The 13827-nt window shown below is 38.9% G+C and overlaps 1 protein-coding gene across 5 annotated transcripts in view; it reads right to left on the reverse strand.

The window, feature by feature from the left end:
* unc13c (unc-13 homolog C (C. elegans)) overlaps positions 1-13827 on the reverse strand; it is a 155998-nt gene that overhangs the window by 58128 nt on the left and 84043 nt on the right. For all 5 annotated transcript variants that reach the window (XM_032560391.1, XM_032560390.1, XM_032560389.1 and 2 more), the window contains 2 exons: positions 6342-6475; positions 178-263 (listed from right to left, as the gene is read on the reverse strand). In XM_032560391.1, coding sequence (XP_032416282.1) covers positions 178-263; positions 6342-6475 — 220 coding nt within the window. The remainder of the gene's footprint in view (positions 1-177; positions 264-6341; positions 6476-13827) is intronic.

Consider the following 13827-nt stretch of genomic DNA (forward strand, 5'->3'; position numbering starts at 1 on the left):
AGTGGCACATTCAAACCGTAGCAGGGTTGAGTGAAATGAGATGGCAGTAAAGCTGCTAATTAGCTGACACAATACACTCCAGACCAACATTCATTCGGTTGAGCTCTTTGATCTGATTCTTTCGCTCCATCAGACTTGCACACACACACACGATAACGGATTGACAGATTTACTGACCTTCCATCGCGTACTTCATATCCTGTGCAAACAGGTTCCACATGATCTCGGCGCTGATTTTCCCCGCGCTCAATTCCTGCGGAAACCTGTCGGGATGGAGAGAAATTCCAATCACCCTCATGCTTCCACGCGACAATAACCGGACGACTCTGACGTCCTCCCCTTCCTCTGACTTTTTCAGCAGCTTTCTTAGCAGATGTGGAAGCGGGTTTGGTCGCTCTGTCTCTCAGTGTACTTCCCCACCACCCCCCGTTTTGCCACTCCCAAAACTTTTGGTTGAGCTGAGGGGTAAATGGGAAAGAAACGGTTATGCATAAGAGCAAGTGTGGGAGGAAACATCAACACTTTAAGGGAGAGACAGAGGTTGGTGGCAGCCTAATTGGCAAGTAATCTGCTTTGAATGTGTATGGATTTCCAGTCAAAGCTTGAATGCGAGATGTCGTCGGTTTAATTATCCGTGGCTTGGCGAAGTGATGGGAGGACATTTATGGATGACCGAGCCACCCCCGAAGATGGTGATTTTATCTGGAAATATTTCACTTTTTTTATGGAGGCTATGTTGTGTCGTACAGCAAACGAAATGCCTTCCCCGCCAAAAAAGGACAAAATCTTCTTGCAAGATTAATCATCTAATAGAAGTCATATGGAGAAAAAAAATATATAGTAAAACATTTATGGTAAAATACTGTAGAAATACAGTATTTACAGAATTGCAGTAAAATTCTAGCAACTACAGCTGCCGGTATTTTACCGTAAATTTGATTTTTTTTTTTTTACAGTCTACATAAAGTGCCATTAAGCAATGTTCACATCCTTAAAATTTTTCACATTCCCGTCACTCTAAAAACACAACCTTCAAACCGACGCGTTATCATTTGTTTGAACAGCGGTCTGAAAACTGGGCTGTACATTTGCATTCAAATGTACAACCGGGTTATGGGACGTTTTAATATTTGAAGCCCTCAAAAGGAATTATTCAACGCATCTCTTAAAAAAAAGCGCGAGGAAAGACGGCAGAACCTCAAACTAACCAGGACGCGGCCTTTCACCTAAACTGACCTGCCAGTCGGCCAAGCGGAGTGCTAATCAGAGGAGTTGCCCGTGGCAACTCGTTTCGGGCTAGGGAGAGTGTGTAGACAGGAGGAGAAGCAGCGCACCTTTTATGGAAGCGCTCAAATCTGTTGTTGGAAGGAGTGACCCAATAAAAATCCAGACTTAACCAAAATTCTAAATATGTGGAACGATTTGAAGAGATCTCTTCAAAGCCTCTCTCCACCCAACCTGACAAAGTTTGAGATATGTTAGAAAGAAAGACTGGGTAAGCCTTTATTGTCATGGCGACTCACCCCGAAATATCCACAGGATATTTAATTGTGGTTGAATTATTGACTCGGGTTTATTGATTCAGGGACACTAAACACACAAACATGTCACAATGACAAATATTATTGGTAAAAAAAATAATAATCTGAGTTAACTTTCTTCTACTTGCCAATCATGCGTTGCATTTTTATAGGCTACCGCTTAAAATCCAAATAAACTCCATAAAGTTTGAGCTTCTAATGAAACAAAATATAAACTATTTTGATTTATTTTTGCCGTTGTACTTCCTCTACCATTTCAAAAACCTTTCTGCTTTCAGACATTATTCCTCAGTCTCGTCATGCACCCGCTTGGGCGTATTATGGCTGAATCATGCAATGAAAACCCTTTATAGTGGAAATGAATATGAATCTGCAGTCAGTGCACATGTTTGGGATTGCTTCACAATTTACTTTTTGCTGGAGAGAAGCATTATCTGCAAGAAGAATTTTTTTTTTTCTCAGAACATCCCGGCATGCTGCTGCTGCTTCTTCTTCTTCTCCTTTTAACTTTGAAAAACAACTACAGCATTCTGTTTTATATTTCCTATCATGAGATCAATTCTGCGGATCAGTTTACTGCCTCAAATTTCCAGCGGCTTTGTTCCCACATAAATATTTTCAGCAGAGAGCAACAGACTGACAGCTATTTCCCTCTGGCTGCAGAGCCTATTATTTAAAGGCAACAAGTCCACTCGCAAGTTTGTGGAGGAAAAAAACGAAAAACAAAAAAAAAGGAAAACATCACACTCGCTGTCACTCTTCAGCTTGACCCAAAAAAAAAAAAAAAAGGTGGAGACACTGAGCATGAATATTGCAAAGCTGTCATTAGCTGGTATAGGAGAGGAAAGCTCAAGGCATAAACAAAGGCCTAATAAGCATCGTAAATCAGCGAGAAGGAGAAGAAGAAAAAAAGAGCGAATGTGTACGAGGGACACAAACATGCTACATTTTAATGCGTTTTTTTTCTCAAGCCATGTACAGTACATTGTTTATCATATTACACCAAACCATATGAATAGGGCAAGCCTTTTTCTCTGCAACAGGAAACATTTTTTTGTTCCCCCCGCCCCTCCTGTTTTAATGAATAACAGAGGCTTGCTGTGGTCTTAATAAGATTATTTTTAGAGTTGCCCTAAGAAATCAGCTGGTGACCTGAATATGATGATTTATAGCTTGATGGGCCCTGACCAGCGCTCAGCTGGCCTGTACTGGAAAATGAAACATGTTTTGCAATTAGTGAGCGACGGCACAACGCATGGTCAGACTCACAATTAATATTGCAGCATGAAGTTTTGTTCTATGTATGTTAAAGGACCAGAGGTTAAATAATTAGTAGCAAAATTTACTTGTCTGCATAAAGTGTAAGAATATATACCGTGTTCCAAATTATTATGCAAATTGGATTTAAGTGTCATAAAGATGAAAGTTTTTGTTGTGCTATTAAATTTATAGATGGTATTGTGTGCCAGGGCTCTTTGAATCACTATAATTAATTTCAGAGAGCTGGGTTGATTAGTTTGTCTGGTGAGTTCAATTAAAGGAAATCTACTTAAGAAGGATGTTCCACATTATTAAGCAGGCCACAGGTTTCAAGCAATATGGGAAAGAGAAAGGATCTCTGCTGATGAAAATCATCAGATAGTGTAGTGCCGTATGACAAGGTATGAAAACATTAGATATTTAATGAAAACTGAAGCGTTATCATCGTACTGTGAAGAGATTTGCGGCTGATTCAGAACAAAGATGGGTTTGTACAGATAAAGGCAGAATGAGGAAGGTTTCTGTTAGACAAATTCATCGGATTAAGAGAGCTGCTGTTAAAATGCCCTTACAAAGCAGCAAACAGTTATTTGAAGCTGCTGGAGCCTCTGGAGCCTCAAGGTGGAGGATCCTCCAGAGGCTTGAGGTGAATGAACCTGCTATTCAGCCACCTCTAACCAGAGCTCACAAGCAGAAACGGTCCCAGTGGGCCCAGCTGTACATGAAGATTAATTTTCAAACAGATTTGTTCACTGATGACTGCTGTGCAACCCTGGATGGTCCAGATGGACGCAGTAGTGGATTGGTGGTGGATGGCCACCACATCCCAACATGGCTGTGACGTCAGCAAGGAGGTGGTGGAGTCATGCTTTGGGCCGAAATCATGGGGAGAGAATCATTGGTCGGCCCCTTCAGAGTCCCTGAAGGTGTAGCTTGAATTATTATTATTATTTGCTGCATAATAATTTGGAACAGTGCATTTTGAGTTTTTTTTTTTTGAAAAAAATAAACTGTTGTCATGGGGAGCTTTGTTCAGAAAAATTTGATTTATACTGTAATAGTTCATGACTTGAAAACTATACTGAGCATCATTTGCATTTAAGAAAATCTGAGAAAATATCACTTGCATAATAATTTGGAACACGGTGTAGATGGGACATTGGGGTACAGGATATGTAAGAGCTGCAACAGTTTATGTTGGGAATTTTTGGAAGTCTTGAAGTGTTAAGATTTGCAGGAAAGTAACATGAGAGTGTTATTTACCTGATAACTTCCCATGTCATTAAAACAAAACATTAACAAACATAATATAATTAGGGTGTAAGATCTATTTAAAAGGAAACATGTTCTGAAATGTCTGCTGTTGATCCAGGGTTTTTTTCACACTTGATAGTTTGGTAGACTCGGTTGGATTAGGAACCAAAATTGCAACATTTTGTTACATTTTCAGCAGGTGCGGTTTGCTTTGACACTGCACTGCGTCAAACCATCCAAACCCTTTGAACAACCTGTGGTGGCGATGCACCAAGAACTACTGAAGGAAATGAGAGAGAAAACGCCGAAGAAGACCAGCGCAACTTCCTTCCTCACAACATCTAAACAAAAATGGAGTGGAGTCAAATTTTAGCAGTTGCAGGCTTTCTCTTTTATCTCCAGTTGAAGATCACAAGCTATTTCTCCCCGTCATGCAAGACTCGCGCTTTTATTTTGCCTCTGTTGACCTCAAAACGCCCTGCCACTATTGTTCACTTCCTGCTTTTGGAGCGGTCTCCAGTTCGCTTGCATCTACATATGCTTTCAAACCGCACCAGAGTTCATTTCAACCGAATCGAGGCCAAGGTTTCTAGGCAGAGTTCGCTTTTCTGGTTCACGTCCGAGTTTGATTGGGCATTCACACCTCGCCAAACGAACGAAGCTACAGAAAAATGCTCTGTTTTATCCTGCTGAGCTACAGCCTCGTGTCTGCCATGAAACATGTTGCATCTGGAAATGCTTTGACAATCGCAAACATGACAGGCAAAACTCTCAGAACACTGAAGTCATTTCATCTTTGCCAGTAAAACCCTGTTTTACAGCGACTTCAACTCTGCTCCAAATATAAATAATTAACGAATGCTCATGGACGGTGGGCAGTTTTTACTACTGTTTTTACATCTTCTTTTATTATAGTTCTAAAACCGATAATGGGATTGGATCAAATCTGTAGAGGAATAGTTCAGCTCTAAAAAAAAAAAAAAAAGGCAGAAACTGGAAACCAGCTAAAAAGAGAAAAACAGTTGTTGGCCACGTTTCATTAACCCGATAATACCATACGACCATCAGCCATCACATTTTAACAAGAGACCCAGTACTGAGTGTGTCGCCACCAAAACACGTCAGACCAGTCGGAGAATTAACAACAAACATAAGAGCGGTGTAATAAAGTGTCTGATAGAGGCAGGATATTAACATGGCTTCCTTTTGGCCCTGCGGTTTACGAGGCTCGGTCCCTGTGGGCTGAACCCATTTCCCACAGATGCAATCATATCCCATCAGATTGGTATCGGAGTGGCACACAGTCCATGGGATCAGCTCAGGTTTCTTTAAGCTATTTCTTTTCTGTCATACGTTGCAGGTGACAACTGCTGCAGTAATATCCATATGGATGTCAGAATGCAGGTTTTTCCCGCAGAACATTGTTTAATAAAAATGGGACCACCTTTACCAGTCTGTGCCCCTTGCAATGTAGATTGTGCATAGGCCCGTTGCAATAAGCAATAAATCAATTAATGGCTTCATAAATTAAAAGAAATTCAATAATTTCCTGTTGCATTATTTATAGCTTTTCTCTCTTTTTTTTTTTTTTTACCCAAAACTGGATGACAAAATCCTTCAGTCTGGTTCATTGGTTTCAACTAGCCCTTTTTTATGAAGGACAATTTTGTTCACAAAGACTTCATAATTCATTTTATTTATTGTTCCTGTTGTTTTGTTTATTTATTTTGGCATTTAAAATGTCTTTCAGGACCAGTGTTAAATGTTCATTAGAAATGACAGTTTATTGATCTTTGATCATTCTTTCTTGCGTCATTATGACATTAGCACTATGTTACTTGAAAATGGTCTCAAAACAACAATATTATCGCGTTTCGCAATAACTTCTGGGACAATTTATTGGCCAGTAAAATTTGTTATTGTGACAGGCCTATTTGTTTGTTTTTTTCAAGAGTGACATTTTCCATCCTTTAGTTTTCTAATCATATAGTAAAAAAAAATCGGACATATATGGTAACATTTATTGACATGTTTGTCAATATTTTACCAACTTATACATTTTTATATACTTTCTTCAATTAGGAAGTATTCAGCAGATCTCAGGTGAAATTGACAAAGGTGTTTAATCCCAAATAAGATTACCATTCACCCATAAAACACATTGGCATCGACCTAAATGCAGTTTGAGCACGTATTTGATTAAATACAATACTAATCAATGACTAGATGCCTTGGGAAAAAGGAGAAAAGAAAAAGTAAAGTGAAATAAAATGAAGAAGTACATACTGATTAATGACTGGTGTGTAGGCTGTGCGGTCCTCATCGATTACAGATACCATAAGAGTGATGAGTTTTGGCCAGAAGTCCAGGTTCTTTATAGATGGACCCTGCTCCTCTCTGGGAAGCTCCTGTTTCCGGCTCTGTGGAAAAGGAAATTTAGATAAAGAGGGGTGAAGCAGCGCTTCACTGAGCACCGAATTAGGAAAGAGACAAAGAATGGAATTGCATGGGTAATTGCGGTGTTTTGCAGGGCGTGCACATGTATCTAATACTTGACATTCATATGCAAATTGCTAAAATAAAAATAAAAAATTGGGTCAAAGGAAGTTGGTGTGCTGAAAGTCTGACCTCAGTGATAATGAGAAACATTGAGATGGGATCATCAGACTTGATTTGACGTTCCCAGATTAATTGGCTACATCATTCCCAAAAAACTAGTTAGGAGAAATACAAAAACGGACAATATGTGAATTGTAGGATTGCTGAATGTATTTTTCCGACTGCAGTTTGTAAGCAAATCTTTGCATCTTGCCTTTTAACCCATTGCAGACACTTATTGGTTTAACTCATGCAAACTGACCCAGGGTTTCCCCCAGAAAACTGGTTAAATCCAGAGGAAAAATGTTTGAAGTTGACAGGAAATTTGAAAATACCACTAAGTAATTATGTGTAATTGGGAAACATTATTAACAATATCTAAACAGGCCAGCCAGGCTTACAATACACTGTCGGAAACCCTTTGACCCAAAAAGGTATAATATATTGTAGTATAAATAAACTGTATTTCTCTCATGGTCAAAGGAACACAGTTTATCAAGACGATCTTATGACAGGTTGATTTTAAATGCTTCGCTGAGTGACATACGAGTTATACAATGAAAGGTTGCTTAACAACAAAAACCTGTTATTTCTCTGTTATTATAATAAGGCTATCCGGCTGAATAGAAAGCAAAATACTATATCCCAATTATGCTAAGACATATATATGCCTTTCATTTCATGATGCTATGGGAACATAAAATTCTGGAATCGCCTCACAATGCAACTGAAACTAGCATACACAATTTAACCACTAGATGAGTCAGTGCTACAATTTTTAGACAAAATTCCTACACATACAATACAGACCAAAAGTTTGGACACACTTTCTAATTGAATTCAATGAGAAGGTGTGTCCAAACTTTTGGTCTGTACTGTAACTGCAACAAGTTGCACATCCCATGTATGATGCAAAACTGAGACGCTGCTACAGAATTAATGTGACAGACTTAACTATGACAGCAACCATGCAGTAATACCATTATTCTGTCTTTATACAGTGATGCAGTTTCACTCAGTTTGGCCTGCAGAATGCGTCCAACTAAAAGTGAAAGCTGACCTGCTTTCTGAATAATTCGATCATTTGACCACCCAGGGGAAATGGTAGTACATTGGAATGCACACTGTACAGAGAAAGTTATTGTAGATAATAAAGAAATAAAGAAATAAGTAAAATGAGACAGCGACATCACATTAAAGGTAACATACTACATTCTGATGCAGTCTTGACCCCAACACACCTTTTGCCTACATTAGACAGACATGGCATGTTGTCAAATCAATAAGCTCTAATATCTTCCAGATTATAACTTTTTTATTGAAAGTTAAAGGTATTTTCACTGATGCTGTATTTGTACGTTGTATGTGTGGATGTTTTGTCACGGCCTGTTGCGGAAATCTCTCTTCCAACGTTACAGTGAAAGGTGTCAAATCCAAAACCACTCACTGGCACTACCATCTGTTACCCCCACACTGTGCATGACTGCACTGCTCCCCAGTTAGAAAGCAGCCATCCCAGTCGCTCAATCTGCCACAAGCAGGTTGCATATCAGGGAGGGAAAAGTCTACTCTGTGCAGAAAACACAGGTACTGGTTTGTAAAGTTAATTCTGCACAGAATTAACTGCAGAATTAGCACATCAGTACACTTTATGCTCTTGCACAAACTGGTTGGAGCACATAAAATTTGTAGACCATCTAGACTTTAAGAACAAACCCTTCAAATCCTGGGTGTGTTTTCTTGTTTCTCTACATGACAGGGTGATGCATATTGTATTTCTGGAGACAATATTCTATTAAAACAAATTACATTCAAATTAGCCTCTTGAATAACCCATGTTGTATTATTTAACAATACCAACAACATTGACACCACGTCCGTGTGTGTCTGGTGAAACTAATTCATTTATCCTCAACCTAACCTTTTTGACTGCAATCGATTCCCAAGATAATCAACTAGTCTCCGGATTGATGCTTTAAATATATGGAGATTCCACACATGTCATGCTGATGCGTTACCTTGCTGACTTTGCATTTAGGAATTCAATCTCACACCAACAAGAAACAAGAAGAGAGTTCACAGCTGATTCTGCAAAAGGCAACTCATTCCTCGCTAAACTCCTTAGCTGGAGCAGTTTAGGTATTTCTTCTTCTTTGATGACCTGCATCAAAAAGGACCAAATTTACTAACAATTGTATTTTCCAATTATTTTTGTTTCCTGAATAAAGATGAAAATGACATAATCTTGTCACAACATCAAGTGGACCCATGATAGTTTGTGTTGAAATTTTGACCCAATCACAATTTAGCAAAGAATTTAGAGGTACAAATCGTGGAAGCATGGATAAAAAAAAAGACTGTTAGCAATTTATAAGGTTCGTTGTTTAGGGAGTACATGCTGTACACACAAAAACTGTAGTAGCAACCATGTAAGAATGATATATTCACTTTGGCTCTGATCTTTCAAAGGTTTGCACGTACAAAATGCAAACTTGATCTACAAACAACACGCAAAACAAGATTGCGTCCGCAAAATCAACCAGCACACCAGCCGCAATCCACTGAGCGCGTTTGCCTTCATGAATATGCATCCATATGGTGATCATCAGAAATTACGAAACTGTAGGAGGAGTGAATACCACCCAAAATGCAATTAACCAGAATCAGATTTGTGTCAATCAATTTCCAAAATCAATCTTTGTAGATCATGTCCAACACACTAACTTACTGCTTGTGCAAGTTTTTGCCTATTTAGCGCTCCTTATTTGTAATTTTTCAAGATCAGGCGCATAGAGATTTTTTTTTAATTAAGTTCAGATTTTTTAAAAATTTCTATTTATTTTTTTAATGTGTTTTATACCTTTGAACTGCCAGAGAACGCATATAGAAATGAACACCTATAACTAAACGTGAAATATTTACACATCTGACTGAAGTGCTAAGTAATGTGTATTGTCCCTTTTAAATAAAAGTACAAAAAAACAGCTAGTGATAAATAACAGGTGGTTACTTTAGAGAGCTGTAACCTGTAATTTTGGTTTCCTTCCCATGTGATTAGGGGACAAAAAGTAAAATAATGTCTCTGCAGGAGGTGAGTGTCTTTGCTAGTGTGAGAGCATCTTAGTCTAATGATATGCATACATAAAGGACACTGAAGGTCGTGTCATCACCATTAAATGGAACAGAGTGTACATCCCACTAAAATGTGCAGTAGAATCCCTTTCCTCATTGGTATTCACTTGCGACAAGCCCACATACATTGTCAGGGGTGATTGAGTGATCTGCTGTCTTTATACAGCCAAGAACACACCACCTCCAATTGCACTTATGGTAGGAAGCAAAAAATGCAGCACCGAGTCTAAGCTAAGTTTCCATACTTTAGTGGGTAGTGTCGACACGTCAAAACAGTCCTTGTATAACTCCTCTGTTGCGTACATAGCGGTTTAAATGATTGGTTTGCTTGTTCAGGCTCCTGGAGTGGGAGGATTCGGCATTAGCATACATCGAGCTTCTGATCAATTCTACCAACGTGTCACAAAATATTGAATTTCTGATTAAAGGTTGGTCTCACGGAGTACAATCAAATTCCCAGGAGCATCGGCAATGTGTCGAACTGAAACTCCTCCAAGTTGTCTTATTGATGTATTAAATGTGTGTTGCTTGGATTTATATAGCTGTGTTAAATATTATGCTATGCACTGTTTTTTTTTTTATCTTGCCATGTACATCTAAGAACAAAGCCTACAAATACGAACAAATAAAGACCATTGGGCATGGCCCGAAAGTGGTTTCAAGTACAAATTCACATCAGAGTGAGGTATGTTACACTTGGTCTTGTTTTGTTTGTTGTTCCATAGCTATTGATCTGGAGATTACATTACTTGTTGCAGAAAATGGTAGAAATTCCTACAAATCCGGGTTTGAAGGAAACCCAGAGTTTCACTTCTTTGTTGATGGACTTCTTTACTGGCTGGCTTGGAAATTATCTTGCAATGACGTCCAACTATCCCTCAATATTGAATCAGTAAACCAATTTCCTTCATGGTATATTTCCAGTTTTATTAATTTGTCAGCGTTACGAAGCTTCGATTCTTCTACCGCATTACAGTTTCCTTAACATTTCTTTGTAGAATTTTACGGTTTTTTTTTTTTCTTTAACCCTGCTGCGGTCTTCGCCCAACGCTCGCCAGGAGCACGGAAAATGTCACAGTCGGACAGCTGGGAAGTGGGTTAATTGTCCCGTCAACTTCCAAAACCGCACACTCACAAAAAAAAAAAACTTGTAAAAGCACACACGGGGTCAGCGCCACCCTGCCAGACTGCGTACAGAGTAAAAAACTTGTAGGGTCTAAATGACCCCATCTCTTAAAACTGCAGGAGGATTAAAAAAGAAAAAGAGACTTTCTAACAAGGGAAGTCTTCATCTTTCTCTTTTATTATTTTTTTAAGAATGAAGGAAGAAATGTGGATCCCTTCTCCATATCCATCAACCAACTGCCTCTGGAAGCTGATGAAATGCATATGCTGCCTTTCTTCCACTTTTTTCTGTTGTATACTCTGCCATTTTGACTCTTTTGAAGTAGGTGAACCCAATAAAAACAAGCATGTGCTCCTTTTGTCCAATTCCATTCCCATTCTTGTTGTCATTTTTGTCAAGTCCTCTTTTCTGTATGATTTAAACTAGATCCCCCTTTCCTGTAGTCCACAAATGGCACATATCTTCGCTGTTTTGCTGTGCAAGATGCCTCATCGTAGGCCGGGATATTTCCCCGCTTGCCTGGACCCCGCGGCTGCTCTCATGTCGCCACACTCAGTCATTGGGGTCTGGAATGGGTTTTCTCTGCCATGTCAGAGGCTACCTAGTATATAGAACATAATCACTTATCGTCAGGGCTTGCTGTAGGTTGAGGCTGATGCGTTATTTCCTCATCCACGCAGTAAAACGTTGATAGAGAGTCTTTCTACTGTGAAACGGCGGCAGATGAGAATGTAATTAGTACAAGTGTCTATCGCATAAGTTTGGTAATTGCTTACAACCCCTGCGGCTATTCTAAACAAAGGAAGCGTATTATTCAGCTTTTGAGGAGACTCCAGCCTCTTGCAACCTAAGACGACGTTATCACTGTCATTGCGAAGGCTATTCTTTTAAAGAATTAAGCCGTAAAAATAGTTGGGTGGCGCTGCGTTTCGACTGATTACTTTCTGAAGTGAAACCAAAAGAGCAGAAAACCGAGGCGATGAAAATCACACAAACTGAAAACTGCTCTCCTTCGGATCGTTCAGATGTTTTAATAAGCCTTTTCTTCAGTGGTGTTTAACATTTTAAAAGCCTAGCATTAAAAGCCCTGCAGAATTAATTTTATATAAAATATAACTAAATCTGCTCGGCTGTTGTTTTTCAAAGCATACTAGTAATTATAAAATAAACAAGGATGACTTTTGCAAAAATGAGGTTACAAAAAATTTCTATCAAATCAATGACTGTAAAAAGAGAACGCTTTCCCCCCCCTTTTTTTTTTCTTTTGACAAAACCAACATTTCTAATCAGAATATGTCCAGCGGAAAATAATAAGAATCCAGAAAACATAGCTAAGTAAACGGGGTTGAGAAGAATGAATTTCTCCTAACTCATCAAAATTTGTTTTCTTCATTGCACTTTTTCTTTTTATCTTTCATAACTGCTAGGGTTTCTCCTACTGCTAGGGCAGACAGCTCAGGCAGGGAGTCGACAGCCCCACCACCAAGGTCACTGCAGTTGTTATTTGTGTAGCTGAACTATTTCCCTTCTCGTGTGTCCTCTGTCAGTACAAAACATCTGGTTGTATGTACACACATTGTATCAAATAAACATTATTTTCCGTAAAAAATAATTTCAGCCACAACTCTCTTTTTTTGTCAGTGCCTTGTCCAAATGAGCAAAACAAGAAAATAATATTTAGCCGTTTTTGACTGATTGCTTAGCAAGCTACGGTCATTTACTACTTTTGTGAGGGACAAGTACAAGAGGTTTACCACAAAACACTTTTAAATCACTAGGAAGGGTGCTGGTCTGTTAGGTCTCCAAGCTACTTTTCTGTGATACAAGTTTTTTTTTATTTCCTCCTCCACACATAAATCCTCACTTATCGCCAATTTTCTTTTAGGGTGCCAGAGTTCAGCATTCCAAATGTGGCTTCATCCCCCCTTTCAGCAACCGCCACTTGTTTGCATCGCTTCTGTTTGCTAACTTCATTTCTCTCAAACTGTTTTGCACATTCCTCAAGTTCACAGATGGAAACAGATATAACTGGGAGCTATGGGCCACGGCTGAATATGTTGTGTATTCCAAGATTACTCCTAAAAAAGTTTTTGTGCTCTTGAGAAATCAACATGGCCCCTAAAAGGATGAAATCAGTTAAATAAATTTGTCTGAGAAATGCTTCCCCCCCCCCCAACCTGCTTTCATCTTTGCTCCAGACTCTTCAAGTCAAAGTTAAAATAAACACTGAACATTTTACAGCCTGGTAAATGCCAGGTGCGACATATAGACTATTGATTTCCAGCCGTGACGGGATGGATTTATATCTTTCCCAACATCGCCACCTATCAATACAAACACACTAAAACTGAAAGGGAAGATGTTACTTTTATGACGGCGCAAAGGTTTGCGTTGATAAAAGTATTTCCACGAGAGCGCGACAGTGTTATTAAAGAAAGATTTCTCTTCATTTTTTGCTGTTTTTAAGAAATAGTATTAAAACATGGGACAATCCCCCTTCTGCCAAAAGACGAGCAGAAAACTCTTTGTTTTTTTACAGCCTGAACACCAGCAAGCTGTCAGTGAAGCTGTCTTCTCACCCACTTACCAAAAGTCTCTGCTGTAAAAAAAAAAAAAAAAAAAGCGTCAACTGCAGCTAAATAGGATAGATTAAAGGAGAACGGGCAAAGTGCTGATTCCACGCTGGAAAAAATAGCAAAATCGTATAAAAAGCACAAGCTGGACTTGCTGCGAATGTCAGGTTTAAACTACGGCTACGGGAAAATAAGACTACCAAGTTTTTTGGAAGCAAAATGCTACCAGTATTGATGCAAACTATCACAGGAAACATAAAAACATTTGGATCATTAAGAATATATTTTATAAGTAATATATTACATTTATAAGGAAACACGATTACTTTGTTGATTCTTCGAC

This window comes from Xiphophorus hellerii, chromosome 4 (assembly GCF_003331165.1).
Source record: "Xiphophorus hellerii strain 12219 chromosome 4, Xiphophorus_hellerii-4.1, whole genome shotgun sequence".
Lineage (NCBI taxonomy): Eukaryota > Metazoa > Chordata > Actinopteri > Cyprinodontiformes > Poeciliidae > Xiphophorus > Xiphophorus hellerii.